This window comes from Paramisgurnus dabryanus, chromosome 12 (assembly GCF_030506205.2).
Source record: "Paramisgurnus dabryanus chromosome 12, PD_genome_1.1, whole genome shotgun sequence".
Lineage (NCBI taxonomy): Eukaryota > Metazoa > Chordata > Actinopteri > Cypriniformes > Cobitidae > Paramisgurnus > Paramisgurnus dabryanus.
The window spans coordinates 30,902,252-30,927,893 of record NC_133348.1 but is presented as its reverse complement, the minus strand read 5'-3'; the positions used below and the strand labels follow the sequence as shown (position 1 = coordinate 30,927,893).

The 25,642-nt window shown below is 36.4% G+C and overlaps 1 protein-coding gene across 1 annotated transcript in view; it reads right to left on the bottom strand.

Annotated features, from left to right (window-relative positions):
• Window positions 1-25,642, bottom strand: part of nt5e (5'-nucleotidase, ecto (CD73)) — a 50,551-nt gene that overhangs the window by 10,676 nt on the left and 14,233 nt on the right. Inside the window, exons 2-7 of the mRNA XM_065268972.2 lie at window positions 24,575-24,797; window positions 14,313-14,501; window positions 7,537-7,734; window positions 7,034-7,188; window positions 2,876-2,984; window positions 2,619-2,768 (exon numbers count right to left, since the gene is read on the bottom strand). Of these exons, the coding sequence (XP_065125044.1) occupies window positions 2,619-2,768; window positions 2,876-2,984; window positions 7,034-7,188; window positions 7,537-7,734; window positions 14,313-14,501; window positions 24,575-24,797 (1,024 nt within the window). The remainder of the gene's footprint in view (window positions 1-2,618; window positions 2,769-2,875; window positions 2,985-7,033; window positions 7,189-7,536; window positions 7,735-14,312; window positions 14,502-24,574; window positions 24,798-25,642) is intronic.

Sequence of the window (25,642 nt, the reverse complement as noted above, 5' to 3'; positions counted from 1 at the left end):
GTTTTTAAAAATAACCATGTACGTGTAAACAGAGCCCAAGTTACAAAACATCCTCATTTTAGTGCATCAACTGAGCTAATGGCATCAAACGACTGGCTGTCACGGCTAGTCCGTGTCATGTTTTGTGTATTGCACTGATCCGTCTCACCTGGACACTCATTGACTCATTACGCCAATACACTACACCTGTCTTGTGTTTAATTGTCTTTGTATTTATATGCCTTGTTTCTGTCACACCGGTTGCCGGATTATTGTCATTACAACCCTGTCTGTTCCCTGTGTTGGATGTTCCTGTTTTCCTGTGTTCCTGTATTCACCATGTCAGCCCTCGTGTTTTTATTATTAAATGTTATTTATTTTGAACTTTGCGTTTGCGTCCTGTCACTCCTACCCAGTCATGACACCGGCTCTTTATGACATGCAGCAACAAAGTAGGTATGTGTACATGCAACCAAATAATTGAAATTGAAATGTAAATGAGTGAATCGAAGTCACTTCTCAATCAAATGCAAACACATGCGCAGAAGAACTGTGCTTAAAGGGATACTTCACCGATTAAGCATTCAGCTTTGTATCAGTAGAAACCCAGCAGTATTTCTGAATGACCGTGTTCCCCCCTTATGTCCCCCTGAGAGGAGAGATATCTGCATTTTGGTTCTGGAAAAAAGTCCTCCGATGACGCAAAAATCATCTGGACTTTTACAAGCCTACTACAAGCCTATAGCTTGTAGTAGGAGCTATTTCAACCCGCCCATAGGGCTTGGACTGCTGAGTCCATTCTGATAAGTGTGTTTTATTGCCTATATCTAAAAACGTATTAACTCTTTCCCCGCCATTGACGAGATCTCTCGTCAATTAAGAGAAAACGCTTCCCCGCCAATGACGAGATTTTCCGTCCTTCCGCAATACCGCTATTATCCACCAGGTGGCGCCCTTCTGCAACTTTTTAAAACCGGAAGTATTGCCCTATAGCAAGCTGCTGCATGTCAGTGTCTGTTTTAAAGATCGCTCTGAATGGGATCTCTATGAAAAGTCCATCATAAAAATGGAATTATCTCTGCTTTTTGCTCAAAATATGGTGTTTTTGCAAAAACCTACCCATATTCAAAAGCTGATTGCAAAAGAACCACTAAAGGTAGGATGAAACGGTTTTTGTTTGAAAGCAGAGGGTCTGTTCTTTCATTTGGAATATTGTATGTTTATATATTTAAAGAAGAACATTTTCTGGAAGCCATTAAACTTTGGTGAAAATCATGAAAAACGCTGGCGCTGGCTGGCAACTTTTAAAAAAAAACGCTGGCCGTGAAAGAGTTAAGAACAACTTTGTACATTTATCCAGAGATACAGCGTGAACTCCACGAGAGATGCTGTGTGCTGCATTGCCAAGTCCTCTGCTTTTTTGCATACTTCAAATTTGGGCTACTTTTAAACTATTTTGGCAGGTTGAATTTTTTATGTGGGTTAAAGATGAAAGGATTTTTGGGATGCTTTTGGGCTAGTTTTGAATGTTCATTGGGGTGGTTTTGATACAGAAATCTGGCAACCCTGGCTGTTCGTTTCGGATTCTATAGATTGTACATGTAAATAAACATTTTAATCAGATTGCAATGTTTTAGGGTACATGTAATCTGTAAGTTGTATCTGTTCATTTGCTATTTTACTCAAAAATGTTTCTAAGTGTTTTGATGATTGTTTAACTGTAAGAGAGGCTATGACAGACATAGTTCAGTCTAGTAGACATCCTGTGTCTTTGCAAAATAGCAAGTGCATAGCAAGGTCAGCAAAGGTGCAAGACAGCATTAAAATGCCAATGGTTATCTTAAGAAATGCGTGGGTTTACAAAAGATGAGGTGTCTTCTACAGAGAGCTTTACCTATAAATACTGAGACAACCTACTGTAGGAGGGCTTTGAGCTTTGGGAAAGAAATTCCTGTGATCAGTGCTCCCAAGATCTTGTAAAATCGTCAAACTTTATCATCTTGACAATTAAATAAAATATTAAAAGACAAAGATGTTGTCATTCAGAATTTTTTCCACAATAATTTTAATGTAGTGAATTTCTGATGAAACGATTTAGTGAAAACATGCTAATAAGCGGAACGACGGGCCGTTGAATTATTCGAAAATAATGCACACCCAAGGTGGTAATGCGGCACGATGCAAAGCAGAGTTACAAAGCGAGTGTGCATTATTTTCTAATAATTTCTAATAATTATTATAAGGACTGTGAGTCAATTATTCCTTACATCTACAATTAGAAGAAAGTATAGAAATTTTTTTTGATTAATCAAAATGCTTTGATATTCTACCAAACCAATTAAATTTTCCGGTTTTGTTGATTGATTGACTTAAACACAAATTTTAGACTTGATGAAGACCGCACAAGCACACCAAAAATTGGCAAAATCCATAAAATCACAGAAATCATTAAACATTCATTTTGTTAAGATGACTCACAGTACTCGGATGAGGCTGTGTTATTAGTTTTAGGGTACTGGTTATCTGGGAATTACAAACCTCGGAATGTAGCCAGTGACCAATCAGAATCAAGCATTCCAGAGTGTCATTTAATATATATGTATAATACAAAGCATCAGTAGAGACAGAGGTGTGGTTACCTGACACTTGTAGAAACTCGCCGGTGTTTCCTCCGTACCTGCGGACCGAGTGCTCAAAGACCTCTCGCAGTGTAGATCCATTTATCTGAACCAGATCAAAAGTTCCTCCGAACGGTAACACGGAGATCAGATCTTCCATTGTGATTGAACCTGTCAATAAAACCTTCTTTATATTAACATGCATGAGGAAATCTCCAGGCGATATTATTCATAGAGAGTAAAGTGTAGAGAAGTGTAGGCTATATATAACATTATACCATTCCTGCTTCTCTCATCAATCGGTGATCGAATGCCTCCAGCGTTGACAATGCAAGAGCTTACATGGTTCCACTGCATTTCATCTGCATATTTAATATTATGATGGACCTGAAACACAAAGGTTGTCGTTCAGGGCTACAGAGAATCTACCACTGTGGTGAAATTTTATTTACATACAAGTTCAGTCGATTGTGTATTAAAAATGTTTTAATACAGTACAATCATACTTTGTTAGATTTAGCACTATGATTTATGGTTTTACAGGTGCCAGTGAATAGTCATCGGGATGGTTCTGGGCTAGTTTTGAATGCCCATTGGAATGGTTTTGATACCCAAAGCTAACAACCCTGGCTGTGTGCTGGCGCAAAAATTTGGTTGGGATTATATCCAATGTACATGTAAAATTTGATCAGATTGCAATGTTTAGGGTGCATGTAAACTGTGTTGTCGTAACCTTCAATCAGATTAAATTTAGTCGGATTGACAAAATTTTGTGCATGTAAATATAGACAGTGATCATGCATCATACTTTATCAGCAATTAAAACACTGCTTATTTTACTTATTACTCCATTACAAAATTATCGACTTTTAAAGAGAACCGAAGCTTTAATTACAAAAATAACTATTTTAATAAATAAAACACAACACATTTTTTACCATCAAACTTAAACTTCTTCAACTGTTTACAGTTTTCCGCTTACAGACTCTACCATGTAAATAGGCAATCGGCATGGTTCAAACGCAACTGGCCTTTGAAGGGGATGAGAGATGAGACTCTCATTGGTTTATTGAATGAAAAAACACCCATTACTCATTACGAGAATAGGAACAACTCTTTTAGACTGTGAGCCAGGCGCACAAACTATTTTTCCTGTCATTAAATTAGCAAAAGTTGATTCAAACCACTGATCTATATAAATGACTGGATTGCGCATAGAACGCTTGACGTAACTGCGTGAGGTAAAGCCAGCGCAGAGTTCGAGCCGCCATCTTGGTATACCCAACCGGCAGAGAGCGTCATTGACTTCCATTCAAAATCATGATCAAAATGTACCCCCTTTACAGCGTATCAGCTACACAAGGTTAATTTTTAGGATATGTGTACGTTAATTATTTGTTAATTCTGGTGTTATTTGCAATGTTTATGTTTTAATCGGGCAGGATAATGGATTTATAAAAAACTGTTAAGGTGAGTATGTCTGTTGCATTTGTTAATGACACGGGTATAAATAAAGTTTTGTTTGACATTCAGCTACACTGTGACGGTCAGCGTTATTTCTCTAAATAAGTTTAGGTAACTTGTAAGTTTAGATAACATAATTACAAAACTAGCAAATTATTGCATGCACATACGGTACAAAGCATGATTATTTATTTAGATTTCAGAATGAGCATGTTTATTGTCATTAATACTAAATATGCTGCGGTCTGTCTGCTGATCTGATACTGTAATAAAGATGAATGTATAATAACTGTTTAAAACGCAAAATGTACAACTTTCAGTAAATAACTATTTACATGCTTTGGACGTTTGTGTTGTAATAATGTACAGGGTAACTTCACATATAAAAACGAAGACGAGTAAAGTGATGTTTTATCCCTAAAATCTGATAACGTCCATTGATTTAATAAAACGTTTGGGAATACCAACATGGCGGCGCGGTGGCTTCACAAGTGTGACGTCATGCGCAATCCAGTCATTTATATAGATCAGTGATTCAAACACGCCCTTTTAGACTGTGCGCCATGTGCGTTAGACCAGTGGTTCCCAACCTTTTTAGCCCTAAGTACCCCCACAGCCCTATCAGTAAGGCCCTATCAAAGTAACCCTTCGTACATTAAACTAAAAATCACTGACTGATGAAGCATGTTTAATTCAACAAACCACCATCATTGCGATCAGTGTTTGCATTTTATCAGTTCATTTGCATTTTAAAAGACACACCCAAAAACGGCACATTTTTGCTCAGGCCTATAAAATGTCAACTTTGACATGCTATAATTAATTATCTGTAGGGTGTTTTGAGATAAAACTTCACATATGGACTCTGGGAACGCCAAAGACTTATTTTACAAAATTTCATCATATGACCCCTTTAAGGGACATATTTACTAACAGCTTGCGCAAACCATCATTTTGGCGTTAATAACGACTGATCTTACTAAAGACACGCAGTAGATATTTAGCTCTGAAAAGGTGTTACTTTTGCGACCTTATTGCATTTGCAGATGTTTTCCTTTTGAAGCAACATTAATGTGAGGAGAGTATTAAATTTTGCCAGAGGAACATACTTTTTAAAAAAATATATATAGTTTTGCCAAACCTATGCTATGTTTAATTTGCTGGAGAAAAGAGGAGGAGAAGTCACAAGAAGTCAAATCAGGTTTTTCAAAAGTTCTTTTACCCTTCATCTTTCGTCATCCGTCCTCCGGTTCTTAGTGTGCTTTTAGCTGGAATTTCACACTCCGCAGTCCGCATTTTCATTGCGATGTCCTGCCGAGGTCTCATGTACTTATTTGCGCTGCTCTTAGTAGACTGCAATGGTCATTATGGAAATGTGCTTATGCCATTATTGTGCCTGTGTATTTTATTTGCGCTTTTGTAGTAAATCACACGCAAATCGTTCTTGAGTTGGACATCGCTAATGCGTTTTGGAGCATGCATCGCATTTACTCACGACGGCTAATAATATTAATGATAAGATTAAAATTACATGTAAAGTTGTCCTTTTTACAATGCTTTCCTCACAAAAATCAATCTTATGTCAATGACTGGACAAACGAAAGACATTTTTATTAAAAGTAAATGAGATCAAAGCAAAATCTAAATCTTTTCGCGTACCCCCTGGAAACTCTTCACGTACCCCCGGTTGGGAATCACTGCGTTAGACCATGCGCTTAGATCGTTAAAATAGGGCCCTTTATCATTGAAATTTGGCTCTCCTTGTGATGTCAAAAGGGGATTTTATTATAATAATACTGCCCCTTAATCTGCACTATCCAACCACAGCACTGCCATTTAGTGCAGAGATCAGCTCATTTGCATTTAAAAGGACACACCCAAGTATTTTGAGATAAAATTTCACATATGTACTCTGGGGACATCAAAGATTTAGTTGACATCTTAAAAAAATGTGAAATGTCCCCTTTAATACTACAGAATACAGTAGTATACATTAACAATACATTACAGTAACTAGAGTATTTGTTAACTTGTTACTTCACAAAACTTTTCATGATTTAGTAGTGTGGTAGTACTCGAGACTAGTATAGAGACCATTTTTAAGGTCTCAGTCTCAACTGAAAGGAGTTTCATCTCACGACAGGTCTTGACCACAACTGCAGTGATAATTGCTGCAAATCGGTTGAATAAATATTTCTGTGACTCACTCGATTTTTTTATTGGCCGCTACCTACTGGCTGTTTAAGTTTTTCTATTTAGTAGCATTTATATAAATATTTGATATAAAGTATTGATCTCATAACATTATTTAAACAGATTTAACAAATTTTTATGTCTTCAGTGGATGGTAGAACATGGAAAATACGTGTTAAATAAAGATGTTTATTTCAGCTTCTTAGTCTTTTTATTTGTTTGCTCATACTGTAGAAACCATAGAAAAATTCCTACACATACAAGTCACCTCAGCAGTGACTTGTTATCTTATTATGAGTTTATGGTTAGGATTATGTGGATCTTTCAGGTTAAGTTAAAAGATTACTCCACTTTCATAAAAATTCCTAATAATTTACTCATCCCAAACTGTTAACCCATCTGGATTTTTTATGAAAGCGAAGTAATCCTTTAAGGAGTGCTGACCTTGGTCTCTACCCTCACAGTTTGATTTGGTCTCAGTCTCTAATTTTTGATGATTTATGTTGTGAGAATGTGAACTGTTTGGCTATAGAGTCCAACAGCACTCTCATATTCCCTTAACATTACAGTTAGCTCTCTGCATTTATTACTGACCTCTTAATCATAAACACTTTTGACTCATGTACAAGCACATATTTTGACATGACACATAATGCACATGGTTCACTTGATGCACCGAACACATATTTGGAATTCACGCCCCTTGGAAGAGAAGACACCGGCCGGCGCTGTTTAAACAAACTATAAGCTTTTTCACGTTTTCATAACTATTCACTCACCATGGCGTCACAGATCAAGTTTCCCAAATTACATTCGCGAAAGCGACATTCCTCAAATGTTCCATTGAGAAACACTAGGGTTTGTCCTACAACTTGTGAAGAGTAATTGGCCAGATTCCTTTTCCAGGATTCCACTTCAGCCTGAATGCTTGGATCTAACAAAGAAAATTCAGGTATTGATAGGCTGAATCTAATACAGTCCTCAAATTGTAACTACAAAAATTCTTTAAATAAACAATAAAAACTGATATCCACTGAAGTACACTTAAATAATAAATATACTGCACGGTACCAGTGTCCTGCAATACTGTGCACTACAGAGTATAAGAGCTAGGGAAAAAAACAAAATTTCAAACACATTCAAAATCCTCTAAACCCAGTTTTACATTGGAGGTAAATTCATACATTATTATTAAAAATTAATTGCTCTATGTAAGAAATGGGTGTTTTAATTTTGAAAATATATCTACAGTACATCTTGGCCCTTTAAACCATTTCCTCACCTGGCAATATAGACTCATTCAGAAGAATTGGATTGCCTGAAGACTTCACCACATTTCCTTTCGAATCAAAGGTCACTTTTAGGTATCCCAGATACTTTCCAAAAGCAAAGGCCTGGACCACAGGGACCTGACGGCCGTCCTCAGAGTTTACCATAAATGGATACGGCCCTGCAGGAACCTCCGTGGAGGGTTGAGTTCCTAAACAAATAAGCACCCAATAAATAAACAAAAAAGAGAAAGGTTTATGCTATGTACACACCAAACGGGTAGCATCGTGTTGCTCGCTCTAGATTACTCGCGGGATTTAACTTTGTGTCATGTGAATTTTTCACTCGAGTTTAATATTTTCAACTTGGGCGAAGACGCATTTGAGGCAAATTGCGCGTGTTTTCGTGGTAAACGCCCCACCCAAATCTAATCGCATCTAGGCATTGACTTTGTATTTAATCTATTCGTGCAAATCGTTGAACTCACGTCTGGTGTAAAACCACAGTTAGACCTCAAGTCCGTTCTTACGTATAGATACTTTTCACAGAACCTGAGAAAAACTCTAAGTTTTATATCTGGGAATCTACTTGCAAACTTTTTTGACATTTACTAGTATCTATAATTAAACTTTACATACTGATAACTATTCAATTAGATACTAGCACTTAGGGGTGTCAACAATAATCGATTCGGCAATGCATCGCAATGCGCGTATGCACAATTCAGCATTGATGCAGCAAAGTGCCATAATCGATTATGTCACTGTTTATTTTCTGGCCTCGAGTGGACAATAAAGTTGTGAAGTTTCAATTACTTCTGGGGGCATAACAACAACAACCAAGATGGCTGAAGCGGAGAGAGATGACCGTGATAGATGGGTAAATAAAAATGCAACCTTTTCCATGGAAAGTGGACATATGGGCACATTTCGGATTCTACGAAGTTAATGGGAAACTAGACATTATGCTGTGTGTAAAATTCTCATCTCAGGTATATAATTGTCATTGTCTTAAAGCTGCTAAGCTTCCGTTTTTGTTGAAAATAGTTGCACTTGACTTTACTACTTGACTGATTAAAAATTTGCCTTGTTGTGTACAGTAGAATTAAATTCTGATGCATCGCAATGCATCGTAGAATCAAATTGAATTGCATCGTTACCTGGTGAATCGTAATTGAATCGAATTGTGAGGGCAGTGCCAATGCACACCCCTACTAGCACTTACTCATTAAAATCTAGATCCTGTAAATTAGATACTAGTGCTTATTTATCAGCAGTGTTGGGTGTAACTTTTTTGTTGGGTGTAACTAGTTACTGAGTAATTAGTAAGGGATTACTCTTATTTTTCCGGTAATTTAATTACAGTTACTTCTGATGTAATTGAACTAAATACTGTGTATGGACTCTAGATCAGAGGTGTAAAGTACTTGAGTAATTTTACTTGATTACTGTACTTAAGTATTATTTTTGAGGATTTTTACTTTACTCGAGTACAATTAAAAATCAATACTTTAAAAAAAAAAAGTACTTTTTACTCCTTACAATTTTATTTACATATAAATTACATTTATTTTATGTACCTCTATTTTAGAGATCTATTTTCCTTTGCATTATCAAACCAATTGAATTACGCTGATGGTCAGTTTAATTAAATTGTTATTTATTCTGGAGCCTTTGGACCACACTGAGGAATTGGCCAACAGTTAATCTAATGATGAAGATTTTTTGCATGTTTGAAACCGACAACACATGAAGTGTGACACGTTCCCTGCTGTTTGAAGCCCCTCTATCAAGACTAATACCTTGTTCACACTGTCAGTCCAAATTTTGTTGCATATCTAATTTGACAGATTCACTGTCCACATTGTGTATCACAACTGTTCAGATCCGATCTGGACGTCCTGTAGCCGTTTTCCGTATAATCTGCACTTTCGCGCTGGCACGACAATCTGCCTCGATGTCTGACGTGTTTTATGTGATGTGACAGCTTGACGTAACCGAAAAGCTACACAAATGCGATCAGGACGGTCAGACTGAAATGGATTTCCGGAAATGCGATTTGAAAAGGATTTCAAACCATCCAATTTCTACCAATACTTAAACTTAACAACTACTTTCCTAAGTATTTTGAAGCAGTAATTAGGACTATGTTGAGGCAAAAGTTAATAGTAAGAATTGGACCTTAAAAAGTGTTGTAATTATGTACTTTCATATTATTTATTCGAGCCGTTTCAAGACTATCTTTGTTATCATTTACTAAATGGGATTTAGAAAGTAATTAGTAACAGGGGCGGAGCGAGGGGGTGGCTTCTGGGGCTCAAGCCCCGAATGTTTTGTCAAAAGCCTCGAATTATTTCAGATCTGTAAAAATGAATTCATCCAGTACGCTAGGTGGCGGCGTTCAGCTTTAAACGCTCCAGTCCCCCACTCCAGGCAAAGAATGAGAGATTGAAGTTGAAGGCAAATTAATAGAGGGTTTTCACTGACGTCACGTTCTGGGCAGTAACCCGGATGCGCGGCCATTGTGGAGGCACTCGGTGTAAAGAACTGAACGGAGTACAATGGATTATTGTGCGCTTTGGATACTTTAAGTGAATGTAGACATGTCTAAACAACAGAAAATGCATCCAAGATACAAGGGCATATAGGGAAGGACTTGGACCACAAGAAAAGGCACGATATTTCGAGAAATTACAATTTATAGGGCGGTGCAGATCCTTACGAGTTAGCTCCCTCTTCATTGGATCCGTGACGACCCGGCGATTCTTTCTTCAGTTGCATATCCCGATTTAGTCAACTATCTGGTTATCATGCCGAGCCCATATGTCAATGTCAGCTTTATTTATATAGCAAATTTAAATAGCCAGTGTCCTACCAAAGTGCTTTACAGTAAAAAAAGCATACAGTAAAACAATAAAAAGAATAATTGTTTTTACCATTTACTATTAAAAATATTATTATCATTACAATAGAAAATTTGTTATGAGCAATTAAGCACACTGGCATTAAGGCATTGCAGCGCAAATATTAGTTGTGTTTAAATACATTTTGTGCATACACTTAAAGTATACTTTTAAAAAGTACATATTAAATACTCTTTAAAAAACATACCTTTCTTTATTTACTTCAATCATATTTCTAATACAATACTACTCTTTTTCCTGAGCTTTGCCAACCACAAGTGCCTCCTATGAAAATCTCTTGCATTCCTTTCCCTGGTTTTTAATAACTTTTGGAAGTCGATAATATTCCAAATGTTTTTCTCGATGTGTCCTATTGGTACAACGTCAAACACGGCAATAATTAACCATTTTCCTTGACGACGTTCGGGATATACTTCAGTGCCTGTGCTCTGTTGTGATGCGGAGTGCCTCCAATATGGCGACTACCGCTCCGATGACGCGTCGTGAAAACCCTCTATATGCTGAATCTCCTCACAGTAAAGGCATTTTCAAAGTGTTTATTATTACAGTGCCTTCGTTATTACTGTAAAAGTGTATATTAATAGTTATGGGATGTAAATACTTTTAAATAGTCTTAGTCTTAGTTTTAAAATTCACATAAAAAAAGTTTGCAAACAGATTAAGTTTAACATGGTCAATTTTAGGTTTATTAGAAATTGCTTGTCAAATGAGGCAGCAAAGATATATTTCCACTCAATGATTCTTTCTCAGGTCACATATTGTTTGACAATTTGGTCGAATACACATCTGACAGTCTTAAAACCTTTAGAATCCCTATACAAACAAGCACTTAAAATTTTAGATAAAAAACAATTTAGCTTTCATCATTGTAACATTTTAAATAAGTATAATTTGTTTAATTGGGAAAATTTAATCAATTTTAAAAATTGTTGTTTAGTTTATAAGATTATGCATGGTATGGCTCCTCCTTCTTTGGCTGATTTTATAATATTTAAATCTGCTGCAAACAGAATTACAAGAGGTGCAATTAGAGCAGATTGTATAATTCCACGTAGGAGAACAAAATTTGGTCAAACTGTTTTTTCATTCAGAGCTTCACATCAGTGGAATGCTGTACCTCACTCAATTAGAGAGTGCTCATCATTTATCTCTTTTAAGTTTAACCTTAAGAAATGGCTTCTTCATAACCAACAATGTGAACATTAATGTTGCTACGTTTATTATTATTTTTATTAGGATTACTTATAATATTAAATTTAGTATAGACTTGTTGTATTTAATTGTGTTTAATAGAGGTGTTCATGAATTTTAACTGTTGATTGCTGTAATGTATTGATGTATTGTTGTAATGTTTAACCATTTTTTGTTTTAGCTTGGAGCCTAATAACATCTGGCAAAGGGACTACCAATGAAAACTAGCCCTAGGGCTAATTTGGGTACATTTACATATACAAATGTTAATTAATGTACACTGTCCCTTTTCTAAATAAATAAATAAATAAAAAATAAAAATAAAAAAATAGCGTCAACTAATATGTTATCTGCATGGCTACTGTTAGCGCTGTGATCCATTCTGCCTACTCTGCTGCTGCTGCACACTGTCATTGGTAACATTGTATTAAAAGTACATTTAATCACAGTGAATTAAAACTTAGAAAAACTTGTTCATTGCACATATCTCTTTTTTTATAGATAAATATATATTTTTAAAGACGTCAGAAGTAAGAAGGTGAGAAAGGATATAAAGTCACTTAGGCAGCTTATGTTTTGTCCATATGCATTTCACTGAAAGTCGCAATGATTTCATTTCAGAAATACATTAATAGACAGTTATAAAATGTGAATCCTCAATTTTTTACATTAAAATATCCTTATGTGTGATAATTGTCAGTGCAAATTGGGAGAGAGGAGGGTTGAGAGAGAGATCACAGGCAGAGAGAGAGAGAGAGAGAGAGCGCTTCCATAAGCAGAAAATGTTCTGCTGAAGTCAAAATTGTTATTCTTGCCTATGTAGCTTTATAGTTACTGGATAAGCCTACAGCAAACATATTTTCCTATTTTTGTATAAGAGAAGTTAAAGTGTCAATGTGTCAAAATGTGTTATGTTACAGTTTCAATATGAACACTTGCTGTGTTCTCTGTATTGTCATTTTGAAACTGTAACATAACAAATTTTGACAATGACACTTTAACATCTCTTATCCAAAATAAGGATAAGATAGGATTAAAAATAGTAATAGGATTAAAAAAATGTACTTTATAAAGCTGCCGTAAATGGAGAAAAAATATTAGCAGGGGACCATGCTTTGAAAACCCTACATTTAGGCTAAGCCCCCAATGTCTACAATGTCTGGCTCCGCCCCCGGGTTGCATCCTATAAAAATAATAACTGTTTAAAAATAATAAGATGTTTTTCTGAGTTGTCCACTCATATTTCAAAATACTGACACAATACACTAACCTAAAGGATTATTAGGAACACCATACTAATACTGTGTTTGACCGACCCCTTTCGCCTACAGAACTGCCTTAATTCTATGTGGCATTGATTCAACAAGGTGCTGAAAGCATTCTTTAGAAATGTTGGCCCATATTGATAGGATAGCATCTTGCAGTTGATGGAGATTTGTGGGATGCACACCTAGGGCACGAAGCTCCCGTTCCACCACATCCCAAAGATGCTCTATTGGGTTGAGATCTGGTGACTGTGGGGGCCATTTTAGTACAGTGAACTCATTGTCATGTTCAAAAAACCAATGGTTTAAATGGTTCGAGCTTTGTGACATGGTGCATTATCCTGCTGGAAGTAGCCATCAGAGGATGGATAAATGGTGGTCATAAAGGGATGGACATGGTTGGAAACAATGCTCAGGTAGGCTGTGGCATTTAAACGATGACCAATTGGCACTAAGAGGCCTAAAGTGTGCCAAGAAAACATCCCCCACAACATTACATCACCACCAGCAGCCTGCACAGTGGTAACAAGGCATGATAGATCCATGTTCTCATTCTGTTTATGCCAAATTCTGACTCTACCATCAACAGAAATCGAGACTCATCAGACCAGGCAACATTTTTCCAGTCTTTAACTGTCAAATTTTGGTGAGCTCGTGCAAATTGTAGCCTCTTTTTTCCTATTTGTAGTGGAGATGAGGGGTACCCGGTGGGGTCTTCTGCTGTTGTAGCCCATCCGACTCAAGGTTGTGCGTGTTGTGGCTTCACAAATGCTTTGCTGCATACCTCGGTTGTAACGAGTGGTTATTTCAGTCAAAGTTGCTCTTCTATCAGCTTGAATCAGTCGGCCCATTTTCATCTGACCTCTAGCATTAACAAGGCATTTTCGCCCACAGGACTGCTGCATACTGGATGTTTTTCCCTTTTCACAATATTCTTTGTAAACCCTAGAAATGGTTGTGTGTGAAAATCCCAGTAACTGAGCATATTGTAAAAATACTCAGACCGGCCCGTCTGGCCCAACAACCATGTCACGCTCAAATTTGCTTAAATCACCTTTCTTTAACATTCTGACATTCAGTTTGGAGTTCAGGAGATTGTCCTGACCAGGACCACATCCCTAAATGCATTGAAGCAACTGCCATGTGATTGGTTGATAAGATAATTGCATTATACATCTGAGATTGCATATGGAGAAGTAAAATATGAGATAATTTCCATTCCTTTCAATAATTTAGCAATTATTTCAGAAAATAATTCAGTTATTCAATATTATGATTGACCTATGGCAAGTATTACTGTTATAAAAACATGAGAGCACCTTTACATTGCCAACTTACAACATCAAACAGCATCTTAATGCATCTTTTTTTCAGTTATATTCATATTCATACAGTGACGTATATATACACCTGTGTATAAGAATGTATTGGTGTGACCTCCAATCACAACATCCACTCCTCGAACTTTCTTTGCAATCTTTTGGTCCACAATAAATCCAGAATGTCCAAGCGCAATGATTTTATTAACACCCATCGTGGTGAGTTTATCCACTTCAGTCTGAAGAGCAGCTACTTCATCCTCAAACGAAAGATGAGGACCTGTAAGATCATAAAGATTCGATTTAATTAGTTTCTAAAGCATGTTTCACAATGTGCATTGTTGCAAAAACAACTTACAGAAAATACATCTTTGCATGAAAGCCATAGAGACAGGAAGGAAAACAGGAAAATGAAGAAACTGCAATAATATAACTAGATATAAAAGTTTGTCAGAACAAACCCTGATGCTGGCTTGATAAAGCCAGCTAACATGATTTAGCATGAAGCTAACATGAGTTAACATGAATTTAGTATGATGTTACCCCGAAGCTAGCATGATTTAGTATGAAGCTCGGATGATTTAGCATGAAGTTAACATGATGTTAGCATGATTTAGCATGAAGATAGCTTGACTAAACATGAAGTTAACATTATTTTAAAATTATATAAAATGAAGCTAACATAATGCTAACATGATTTAACATGAAGCTAGCATGATTAAAAGACCCAACCCTATGTCAATGTTCTGATGCAGAGATATAAGGCTTTGTGTATTCTGTTGCTAGGGTACTGTCTTTGGTTGCTAGGGAGTGGCTTGTTAGTGACCAATGATGATACTCCATATGCTGGTTGCCAGCATGAATGATATAAACTAACCACCATGTCTCTATAACTTTTAGATTTATAGATATATCTGTTTTTGTTTTGGTTGCTAGGGTGCTCAATTAGGCGCGCATCCGCTGCTCAACATACAGTGCTATATAAGCGTCGTAGCAAGTTTCTTAAGACATACATATACATTTACACTACATTTGTGTTCCAGCAGCTTTCTTTGACGCCATTTTTATATCAAACTCGACCAGGCTCGAACAATTACATTCCCCATGCATGCATATGCATAGAATTGTGGGACAAGATCTCAGGAATCAGGAAGTAAACCTAACATTGGATTCGGTCATGCCTTGATGCCTTCATGCCTTGGAAAGCTGCCACAGAAGGCATCAATTTAGAGTTTTCAGACGCAGCCTCGGTCCCTATTTGGTCTAATCACTACATACCCCTTTCATGTTGCTAACTGCCTGACTCTTCCCTGGACTATTATAATCCTCTGTTTCCATTGTCGTCTACTATCAAGTTTAAAAAAAGCGTTTTTGTTATCTGTGACTGTCAAGTGTGTTTGTGTGGAGTTGCCATCTGTAATTATCAACTGTGCTACTGTTATCATCACCATTCATCCTGCCACATATCTACATCATCTGTTTTCTGTTGCTTGTTTTAATAAACATCACCTTAGTTTTATCTCCATGTCATTCCCCTCTGTCCATCTGTACCATTACACAAAATTATATACTTAACAGAGAATCAATTCTTGACTGGCCCACCATCAACAGAATGGGCATACATACAGACTTGCCCCATATGGAAACTGGAGCTAAATTCTGTGTTAACCGAGATAATATAATCCAGCCTTTTTAAACATTTATATTAGTAGTGTAACATCTTGAAACTTTAAAGGAACAGTATGTAGGATTGTGGCCAAAACTGGTATTGCAATCACAAAACTTGTGGCTAAAACTGGTACTGCAATCACACAACTGGTGGCCAATACACAAAATGACAACATAAACATCAGTTGAGAGCTGCAACTCCACTTTTTGAATGACAATATCCTGGCCAGACCACTGTTGTCAGTGATATAAGTATTTGAAATGAAAATGATTTCTTAATGTCTAGTTACATATCAGGGCCATTTTACGATTAATTGATATACATTTCTTACATACTGTTCCTTTAAGTATAAAACAAAAAATTAACTAATTGTTGTCGTACAATATGTTTTGTACAGCTTTTCCTGTGCTGTCCTGACCTTTATAAAGATTTTCTCATAAACTTTTATCTTGCTTAAATCATTGCTTTTCCTCTAATCTGTAGTTTTACCTAACTAACTGATAAAACACATGGCCGTGCATTCCAAAACACTGCTGCTCTGCTTGCTGCTTTGCTTGCACGTCAAACGCATCCCAACTGCATTCTGTCAATTAAAACATGCCATACAGTACATACCCAAACAGAACACTCTGACTTAACTTACACCCAGAACAGTGTGAGTTAACCTACACCCAGAACACTGAGTTAACCTACACCCAGAACACTATGGGTTAACCTACACCCAGAACACTATGGGTTAACCTACACCCAGAACACTATGGGTTAACACCCAGAACACAGTTTTAACCAAAATAACAAAGTTGAACATTTTGCAATGACAGAAAAAGTGAGAGCAGAACCACCTATCCAATGTGCCCTTGCTTCCTTGGGTGTTAGTTTAGTTTTAAAATGACATCATTTCCTATAATCGACTGCATATAATAGATAATACATATAACAGTACATTAATATTTTGTCTGGAAATTTTGATCTAGTTTAACATACAAAAGGTAAATTTTTAGCTTTCTAACCCTGTTCCATTTTCATGCCAAGAGAAGGAAAGAGAAGTGAAAGCAGTGTCGGAAGCTAGAAGCTTTATTTTGCATTAACTCTGCGTCAAATGCACAACGAATGTAATGAGCTGCACAGTTTGGAATTAGATGACATTTTAAAGAAAGGTGATAAATTGTACACTAGTGTCAAACAAACACAATTTGTGAGTAATCTTCTTGATTTTGATGAGCTACTGAATAATCTTGGGCTGTTACAAAATCCTCAAACATCACCAGAGGTTTAGAGATAGACCTGCACTAGGCAGCTATGAAAACCTTGAGAATACTGTGCTGCAGGACTCAACATAAAAGACTTCCCGATGTCCCGGGGCCAGCGTGAGAGATGCTCAGGCCAGTAAACAGCATTGCTTTGCACTCAGTCAATAAAATATATTTCTGCCTTTGTATGTGTACTAATCCAAAGTTACCATCGAGACACATTTTAGGCTTCACGAATGTTAACTTCTCAGCAATGTCATGAGGTTTCTCCTACCTTATTGGTTGTTTTGGTAACACTTTACTTGAATAGGTGTTTATAAGACTGACATTACACCTTCACAATCATGACATGTGCTATAAACATAAAGGAATTTTATGCACATTAAATTTTATGACAATGGTCATTAAGTGTCATTCGTTCAGTTTTTTTTAATCCAAAGATGACATTGTTTGAGATGTCTTTGTTATGACAGCTTGACATTAACCAATACATCATAACTTGTCATGAGAACTTGACATTACCAAGACAACATAACTGACCCCTTTCTACCAGTGATACAAATTGAATTTGTCATTTAAATGCCATTAAGTATTAATTATCTGTAAAGTAGTTTTATAACAGCATAATGAATATTCTTCAGTTCATAATGTTTTTTTAGGTCCCCCCCATGTGTTTTACAAATAAAACCAATCATCCAATAATTATAATAATAATAATAATTAAAATTGATAAAATTGCATTTTATTGCATTTGGAGACAGATTCACCTCAAATTAAATGAAAACAGTACAAAATGGGTTAAGCCATGCAGCGTTGGGTCCATATTGTTGAAAAGTTAATAACATTAAATTAAATTAATTAAATGTTTTGTTTGTTTTTTCTTCTATGTCAGAAAATTTCAGAACCCTCTGTGTGAGGAAAAACAAGTTCTGTTAGTTGTCAGTTTTTTATGTATTGCGCACATACATAAAGGTATTTTAAATTTAAGTTTAATTTAATGTTAACCCATAGCTAGGGAGTTTCTTAAAGGTGCAGTGTGTAAATTTTTGCCGCATCTAGTGGTGAGGTTGCGAATTGCAACTAACGGCTCAGGCCACTGCTCACCCCTCGCTTTCAAAACGCATAGAGAAGCTACAGTAGCCGCTACCAAAAAAAAAACTAGTCATCGTCAAAGACAAAAAAAGTTTGTCCGTTTAGGGCTTCTGTAGAAACGTGGCGGCACAAAATGGCGACTTCCACATAAGGGGACCCTCGTGCATGTAGATAAAAACATCTCATTCTAAGGTAAATAAAAACATAACGATTCATTATAAAAAGGTATTTATATACCCATGATAATGTTTTGTATATTATATTGCTTTTCTGTCAAGAGATCCTTCAAAAAATTACACACTGCACCTTTAAGTTTGATAATTATTCTGTAATGTCATGTTTATGACAGATTTATGACCAGTTATGATGTATTGGTTAATGTCAAGTTGTCATAACAAAGACATCTTAAACAATGTCATCTTTGCATAAAAATTACATAACTGAATGAATGACACTTAATGACGGTTGTCATAAATGTGTATAAAATCTCATTTATGTTCATAACACGTGTATCGATACAGCTAACTATCGTGATATTTTTTTTCAAGATACTGTAACGATATTTCAATCTCTACCATTGATATTTTTAAAACCCCATCAAATCCCTCTGTTTGCATCAAACAACCTTCTCCGCCGCTGTAGTTGTCGCTGTTTAGTTGTCTGTCATATACGGCCATTCGGCCAATGTTTCAGACGTTGTGGAAGCACTTTGCCTTAAAAAAAAAAGTAAAAAAGTATTGCAATGTATCGCAACGTATTGTATTGTATCATGATACATTGTATCATGCAACATGTATCGTGATATGTATTGTATCATGAGACCCCTGCCAATACCCAGCCCTTATAAACACCCCTTCAAGAAAAGCGTTACCATTGTTTTGGACACTGTTGCGTGTGTTGCGTTATGTCAGCTGGTAAAGCAAAGAAACGTAGCACTCTAATTATAAGGCAAAAACGAAAACGTAATTATTTAACATCTTGGAAACAGACATTTACTTCACTGTAAAAAAAAATCCGTAGAAATTGCAGCTGGGTTGCCAGTAATTTACCGTAGATTTAAATTTATGTTTTTAACTGGCAACATTTTGTTCAAAGTTAAATGAAAATTAAACATTTACAAGTCTTTGTCTTTACAGAGTAAAACTAAAAACAGCATCAAGCAAAACATTCTGGGAAACAAAATCTGAAGCAAAAAACAGAAAAAGGTTGATGATGATTTCTGGTTCCCATAATGCTTTGCATGAGGCTGTTATTGTATAGTTTTATTCTGTAAAGATAAAGACTTGTTAATATTTAAAATGTATTTAACTTTGAACAAACTCTTGCCAGTAAATAACATAAATGAAAATCTACAGTAAATTACCGGCAACCCAGCTGCAATAACATTGTAATTTCTACTGATTTTTTTTACAGTGTTCAGTAAAATACGATTAAAGAAACTATGCGATATTTTGCACAGTTTGCTGTCAGTTTCCAGGTAAAGTCGGGACCCTTCGTTGTTGGAACAAGCAACAACCGTAAACAAAAAAAACTTCCTTCCAACAAGTTTCCTTTGATATGAATTCTCCATTTCTGTGCACAATTAATCCTGATATACCTGAAACTATTGATGAGATTGATTGTGAAATTTCAGAATTAGAGTTTACATTTGCCAATTGTCTTAACAAATGATGAATAAAATGAATATGCATACAATTATATTAGACTTTTTAATTGCTATTTTAATTATGTGACACTCAAATCTTTTTTTTTGGTGTGGCCAGTAAAAATGTTGGCAGGGAAAGTGAAAACCTGAACCACCAGTATAAAAATTCTTTGCTTTGAGCCCTGCTCTGCAATGTCTCAGAAGTGAAATCAGCCACGCCCTGTTTTTATGTGGACTTTATTGTGTTGCTTTGTTTAGAGATCGCTCTGGGAGGTTTGGATATTCACACCGCAGATGGTACAGTATGTCTACTACTGAGGGCACGGGTACTGCTGTTACATTTTTTATGTTTAAAAGACATGATAGAGACGGTTGTTGACGGTTGCGGATGTTTCAAGGGTGTTTCCAGTTGAGTGATAAGGTGCAATTTGATCTGCTGCCAGTATCATTCACAAGGACAGTTGCTGATAGATATGAACAACTGACTGACCAAGATGAAATGCAAGTTGTAACTTTCCCTACTGAAAATATGACACAGCTGCCATACAGTACTACACTTTTGAGAGGTGTAATGCCAAATATTGCTACAGCCAAAAAGCTTCAGTTTACTTCAATTCCCCCAGAACTGTATAATTTACATATCTTAGAAAAAATGTTATTGCAAAGTACATTCCCTTTGCTAAAATTGTAGCACTTTCTACAAAAAGAGGCCAACAGAGAGCTATAAAAGGAGCTGTAATTTCTATTGCATCTGAAGTGGAAACAACAGGAAATTGTTTACCCAGCCCAAGAAGTGAATCACAACTCCTTACAGTCAAACTAAAAAGATGTCTTTGTTGCCAAAGGTCATTATCAGTGTCAGACTCTGGACATGCACAAAGTTTTGGCTGCTTTAAGAAAACTGAAAGAATTTTATTCAGACTATAAAGACACTTTCAGCCAACAATATGATTAATGAGCAGGAACAGCCTACAGATGAAACAAGTGCACATAATGAGCCAATGGACACTGACAACAACAGCCAAAGTGAGATCACAGAACAACAGAGTCAAATGTCATTGGTTAAATTAATGAACCTGATTCTACCACAGAACAAAACTCAGGTCTTGTCTTTGACACATGTCTACAGCCCCCAGATCCTGGTCAGCAATTGTTTTCATGATGATGAAATATTTTGTATTGCCCTTGCAGAGAGAAACATTTCATGCAGCCACTAAGAGGAACACCAGATTATAAACACCAGATTATAAATAAATACATTTTATGTATTCCGTAACTCCGATCCCTTGCCAATAATAATACTCTATAGGCCACTTGCCAGTATGAATTTTATAATTATATACAATTTACCATAGTAGGATAAACACATTGTTTCATAGGCATTCCCTTTAACATAGTATCTCTATAGGGCGATTTTGGGCAGCATTTGCTTCCTATTGGGTACAAGGTACACCTCATTTCGAGGTATGCTTTTACAGAACCTTCCAGCCTCTTCAAATATGGTAACCCACATGTTTCTATGAAATCATCAGACCCTGCAAAGTCTGTGGGAATTTTTGCAGATTGATCGTCCATTTTACAAATTACCTAAGTCCGATCCCTTAGAAAAGGTATAGCAACCAAATTCAGATCAGTCTGAAGACCACTGATTGGTGGATTTAGTTTAAGAGCTCTAGAAGGAGTTACAGTAGAGAATTTGCAGAATAAAAGTTTTTGTTTACATATTAAATAAGTGCGTAATGTGTATAATAATTATGTATATATAAATGCACACACATGCATGTATATATTTAAGAAATATTTGCATGTGTATAAACATTTGTATATTTAAATATAATTTATATAATATATAAATATAAATATTTATTATATCAGTATATGTTTTAATTAAAATTATACATACATGTCTTTGTATTTATATATACATATACATAATATTTATTGATGTACTGTGTATAATAATTATGTAAACAAAGACTTTTATTCTGCAAACAAATAGTCGTGACTAATCATTAGGCAGCCCTAACAGTTTCAGTAAGAAGAAAAATAAGAATAAGTTTAAAAGCTATAACAATATGTTGGCTTCGTCAAGCCAACATAATAAGCTTAAATACAATAACAATACAATAACTTTCTCTTTTTTCTTTTACTAATATCATACTTTTGAAAAAAACTACATTTCATATTAAATGTAATTTAATTACATAAATAAATCTAGTACTTTAACATTTTCCTTGAGTGTTAACACGAAAGTACTACATTTTTAATATACTTCCGTATTAAGGAGAAACAAACTTTAAATGTGTTTATTAAATGTAGTGGAGTGAATAGTACAACATTATAAAACAAAATGTAGTGAAGTAAAAGTTGGCAAACAAAAATACTCTCAAAAAGTACAGATACTTCTGGAGCGAGTAAAAAATATTTCACATCTTTACATCTACTCCACATCTTGGGTTATTATACACATAAATAAAAGGTTAGACGTAAGGAGGGTTCAATACTGTTCACTCAAGTAAGCACAGCTTAGGCTCAATTAGCAAACAATTACCAAGGTGAAAACACTAAGGCGGGCCCTATTTTAACGATCTGAAACGCAAGTGCGAAGCGCAAAGCGCAAGTGAGTTTGTGGGCGGATCTTGGGCACTGTTGCTATTTTCCCGGCGGGAGAAATAACTCTTGCGCCAGGCGCAAATCGATAAGGGGTTGGTCGTTGAAGTAGGTTTATTATTCATAGGTGTGGTTTGGGCGTAACGTCAAATAAACCAATCAGAACGCTATCCAACATTCCCTTTAAACGCAAGGGCGCAAGTTCCATGGCGGGTTGCTATTATTATGACGGATTTACCAGGCGCACGCCAGGAGCGGTTCACAGCCGAGGAGACCGACGTTCTTGTAAGAGCAGTCAAAGACAGAGAAGTTGTTTTGTATGGGGATGGAAGAAACCTGCCCAAATCAGCGTAGGCTAAACAGGCGTGAGAGGAAATAGCCACAATTGTCTCATCAGCTGGCATCCCCATCGTTGCGCCGCAAGCGCTACAATGATGTCAGGAGACGGGGGAATCCCAAGCTTGCCAGCATAAATCGGGCACGCCGTGTAACGGGAGGTGGATCTGCCTCTGGACCTGACGCCAGCAGAGGACATCGCTGCGTCCACCCTCACCGCTGAAAGGGTTTGGGGGCTTTGAAATCGGACCCAAGAAATGCAAGCAAGGTCCAACCCCAAAGTACACTAACAAATCAAGTTCATATACATTAAGGTTTCTTATGAAAATATTTTAATCGTTATTTGCAGAATTTTTTAACGCAGCCACACAAAATAAATAAAAACTATCACTACAATGCTCACCACTATGATTTCCCTTATCTCATGTGTTAATATTTTTTATTGTAACAATTTATGATTTGCAAAAATAACTGTTGCATCTGTGTAGATTAGATAAGCAAAGTGTGTGCGCGTTGTGCACGCTATACATTATGGTCAAACATGCGTCCTTAAAATAGGATAATGAACCACGCGCAGTGTGCCACTGACTTTAGACTAGTTTTTTTTGGTCAGTGGCGCAATTGTTTTTTGAAACTGCAAAATAGCATCAGGGATGGTTTGCGCCGCAACACGCCTCCTTTTTTGCGCTGAACCGCCCAGGAAGCGCAAGTTCTTTCCCTAGTTTGCCGACGTGCGTCTGTGGAGGGAAAAACCCGCTGTGCGCCGGTGCAAAATACGAATGATACATGCGTCACTGACAAAGTCAATTGCGCTGGGTGCAAGATAGGGCCCCAATAGTAGAACTTCAGCCTAAACATTAGCATATAGCATTAACTAGCAGATACCACTAACTCAACAGTCACAACTTTGTTATTAGCTTTTTAACAACATTGTACTTAATTTAATTTTAACTATAACCTCACAGTTGGTGTTATGTTGAGTTTGTCTGTTTTCCAGCTGTCTTTTGCATGCACAAGGTTTACATATGAAGGAGGAAACAATCGTGTTTGAGGCTCATGATCATTATGTACAGAACTCTTATTATTCATCCATGACTAGATAAATACAGTTTTCCAGTCTACTGCACCTGTAATGTTCTTTAGTTACTGAATATCTTCTAGCACACAAGGCTTGCAGACAGTTTTAATATTTGACAACTTGCTCTATAAAACGGCAAATGTTGCTTTTGTGTTTTTTCGCTTGTATCTGTTTAATTTTGTCATTTTGGAGCTTGAAAAATTGTTCTTAAATGATAAAAGAACCGGGTCAAAAAACATTACTATTGTACATTGTTACAGTAAATAACATAGGATGTAATGTGCAGCCTAGTCTCACGAAATTTCGTTATATAGTCACATTGTTTGGGGTTAGATTAACATAAAATGACATCCCTATCCAAACCCAACTCTAACCCTAACGCCTGGCGACATATAAAAAAATAAATCAGAAAAAATTGTATAAACCAAAACATAAAGCGACATTCTAATGCAAGCACCAAACCTAACCCTAAACCGAAGCGACAATGGTTTGAAAATAGGAAAAAGCAGTTGAGTAACCAATACGTGATAATCACACAAAACAGGAATTCATTATACGATCACGAAAACGCACAAAAATTACTAATAAAAAAATTACGTGACTATATCACGAAACCTTGTGAGATTGGGTAGCAGCGTGAGATGATCTTATGAAATGAAATATTGTAGAGTACCTGGTAAAGACAGTGCAGGTGTCTCCACTGATGTGTACCCAACAACACCCACTTTCTCTGAGTTAACAGTGAAGATCTTGGATGGAAAATAATAGCCGCTGATCTGAGAAGCGATGGTTATATCAGGTTTAATATTTGCACTGAGAACAGTGAAGTTGACCTTCTGGAGGAAAGGTTTCACAAGGCCGTCCACACCGCTGTCAAACTCATGGTTTCCTATAGCCTTATGGATTACAAACAAAAAAAGAATGTCAATTTCCATACACAGCCATAAAACATCAAATCTGTTTCAGTATCATAAAATCGTATCTAATTATACTGTTTAAGATCTATTGATATTTACATCTATTTCTCTTGCATAAAAGAGCAGATCTTAAGTTCTTAAATAAATATTGTTTCATACAACCAAACTGAGACACACATGAAGCAACACCTTACTTAAAGGCGGGCTGCATGATCTCTGAAAGCCAGTGTTGACATTTGAAATCACCTAAACAATCAAGCCCCTACCCCAATATAATCTGGACCTTCTATTGATAGACCCGCCCCACACATACGCAACCCAGGCAATGATGACTGTTAGTTGACACGCCCCTTACTACTAATTGGCTACAAGTGTGTTTTGGTAGTCGGCCCGACTCCCTTTTCCAAAGTGTTTTTCAAAAATCATGCACCCCGCCTTTAAAGAAGCAGTGAATCCAATTTATGACATTGTAGAGATTTTAATCCCCACCTCCAAACTGGATGGGCAACGACTGCTTTTGTAGCCCCGCCCACAGGTTTGCGTGTAGGGAAGTAACACATGTGGGACAAAGCAAACTGTATGCAACGTCTAATCAGCAAATATCCATTTAAAGATTGCCAAAGTTTATACAGTGCCCGGATGTGGAAGAATACAGTCGCTGTATAACCTTCCAACAAAAACTTAAAATTAGGAATGCGTGGTTGAAGTTTGTTTTTAAAGAAGGTACAGCTCGCGTGGGGAAAACAAAGTGTTTGTTTACATGTTATTATTATGTGTTACTATTGCTTTATTAGAGATCTTTTGATATGTCCTAAAACAAAGCT